The sequence below is a fragment of the Trichechus manatus genome, unplaced genomic scaffold, assembly GCF_000243295.1.
Source record: "Trichechus manatus latirostris isolate Lorelei unplaced genomic scaffold, TriManLat1.0 scaffold00004, whole genome shotgun sequence".
In the NCBI taxonomy this organism is placed as follows: Eukaryota; Metazoa; Chordata; class Mammalia; order Sirenia; family Trichechidae; genus Trichechus; species Trichechus manatus.
In genome coordinates, this window is record NW_004443940.1 from 20,363,853 (window position 1) to 20,366,044 (window position 2,192).

General features: G+C 36.0%; 1 protein-coding gene across 5 annotated transcripts in view; it reads right to left on the reverse strand.

Moving 5' to 3' along the window:
* EHBP1 (EH domain binding protein 1) overlaps nt 1-2,192 on the reverse strand; it is a 378,078-nt gene that overhangs the window by 197,780 nt on the left and 178,106 nt on the right. For all 5 annotated transcript variants that reach the window (XM_023733397.1, XM_004369280.2, XM_004369281.2 and 2 more), the window contains one exon: nt 794-975. In XM_023733397.1, the coding sequence (XP_023589165.1) occupies nt 794-975 (182 nt within the window). The remainder of the gene's footprint in view (nt 1-793; nt 976-2,192) is intronic.

Sequence of the window (2,192 nt, forward strand, 5' to 3'; positions counted from 1 at the left end):
AACTGCCGCATAGAGTTTTCTAGGCTGTAATCTTTATGCAAGTAGATCGTAGGTCTTTCCTCCTGCGGAGCCACTGGGTGGGTTCAAACTGCCCTCCTTTCAGTTAGCAGCCAAACCCTTAACCATTGTGCCACGGGGGCTCCTTCCATAAAGATTACAACCAAGAGAACCCTATGAAGCAGCTCTACTCTGTAACATATGAGTTGTAATCATCTCCATGGCAACAAGTTTGATTTTTGAGTGTGTGTGTTTTTAATGCCTATTTAGTGCTTAACAAGTAAATTTTTGAAAAGGATAATGATTACAGTAAACTGCTTATTTAACTGTACTTTCCTATACAATTTTTGGAAGACTGAGATAAATAATAAGAATTGGCAAAAGTTTCTTTAGTTCTTTCATCCCTCTTAACCTCACTTTTTCATTTTAGGTTCCTCTCATGCCTCAGCTGCATCAAACAGCTCTGTAAATCGAACTGTCTGCACTTCAGAGGACAGACTACTTACACTGAAGGCACTGAAATATAAAACAAACACTTATGCTACCCTGTAATACACAATTTAAACTTTGAAACCAGCTGTAATCACATTTACATGACTGTCCACTCTCTAGGGTCAAAAGAGACTATCTATAACAAAGAGTTCATTTAATTCAGGCTCTGAAACAAACAATGGCAAGAATGATTGGTGTGCTGTAGGATGTTCTCAACTGCTGCCAGTCTAGTGAGTCAAAAGCTATTTACCTAGGGTGTTTTGAAGCACAATTTGAAGCAGCCTATTGCACAAAAAAAACTTACGTGGCTTTTCCTTCCCGAAGGAATATGCAAGATAATGAAAATTGGAGAGTGGCAGATACAACTTTTTTAGACAAAGGCTTGAATTTTAACTTGACATCAGTCTGAGTTGGCATTGGACTTGCGTACTGTTTCATATTGATGCTGCTGGTAGCAAGAGCTTTCCTTCGACCAGAAGGGGATTCCTGCAAGATAAACAGTAATTATATAATTTGGAGTTATTTGCTTTTTAGCCAAATATTTTTAAATACCATCTTAACAAATAAAAATTGAGAACTTCCTTCTTCAATGAATTTTTATAACACAATAATTAAATAAAATTCTGAAGAAGAGGTTACAACATAGCTTTTATATACATAAGGCAGGTATGAAATTGGAGAGAGTTGGCTCAGACAGAAACAAGGGAAGAATAGAGCAACCCTAAATACATCAAGAAAGGAAAAGCAAGGAATGAAAACAAAGACCGTCTCCAGGGTTATTGTGAAAAGAGGTTCTAGGACAAGACTAGGCATCAACAGGCATGCAACAATTATTTTCTTTGCTTTGATTATATTTGATGTAACCTAATGCTATTTTTCCTTTCTGAACACCTACAATTTTTTTTATAGAACTCCCAGCTTAGGCAGAATTCTCCCTCCTTTTTGCCTACAGTTTCTGAAGTCTATTCTAGAAATTGACCTCATTTCTTTATTTCCCAGGGCCTTTACTGATCACTCCAGTCCATAGTTCTTTCTCCCTTCCATAAGATCACATATATTAAGGAAGACAAACAGTTGGTTTCTCTGATCAGATGCCCATAGAAAACATTGCTAACCGACCCCAGTAGATCTCAAAATTCTCAATGCACCTACTGCCAATACACCTGAATTCAAACACAAAATGAAACCTATTTGATATCGAAAGTGTTTAACATTCCATTAATAGGCTACTTCGTTTTATAATATCCTTTACAGAATGATAGCCTAGAAGAACAACGAAAACAAGGCAGCAAAATAATGAGTGAACATTAATTTTGTATAAGGCACTGTGTAAATTCTGGAGAGAGATGATGATGAATAAGACATAATCCCTGACTATGTGGCAAGAGGAAAATATTATATGTAGGATAATTTGTAAATAATGTCAGAGGTCACATACCACCATTAATGTAAATCAGAGGTCATCTACCATCATTCCTTAGTAGTCTGGGAGTTGAGACCTAACTTTAATTTCCAAGCTGCGTGAGTAACTCAGTAAACTTGAACCTCAGTAACCTTCTCTATAAAATAGTTTGAACAGAAATCCATGCAGGCTCTACAATTATTTTGTAGAAAATTACTCCATTTTCCTACCAAAGCAGGAAAAACTATCATTAATTCTTTTGGATTGTTACTTAATAAATCTTTATTTTTCCTGTGATTGA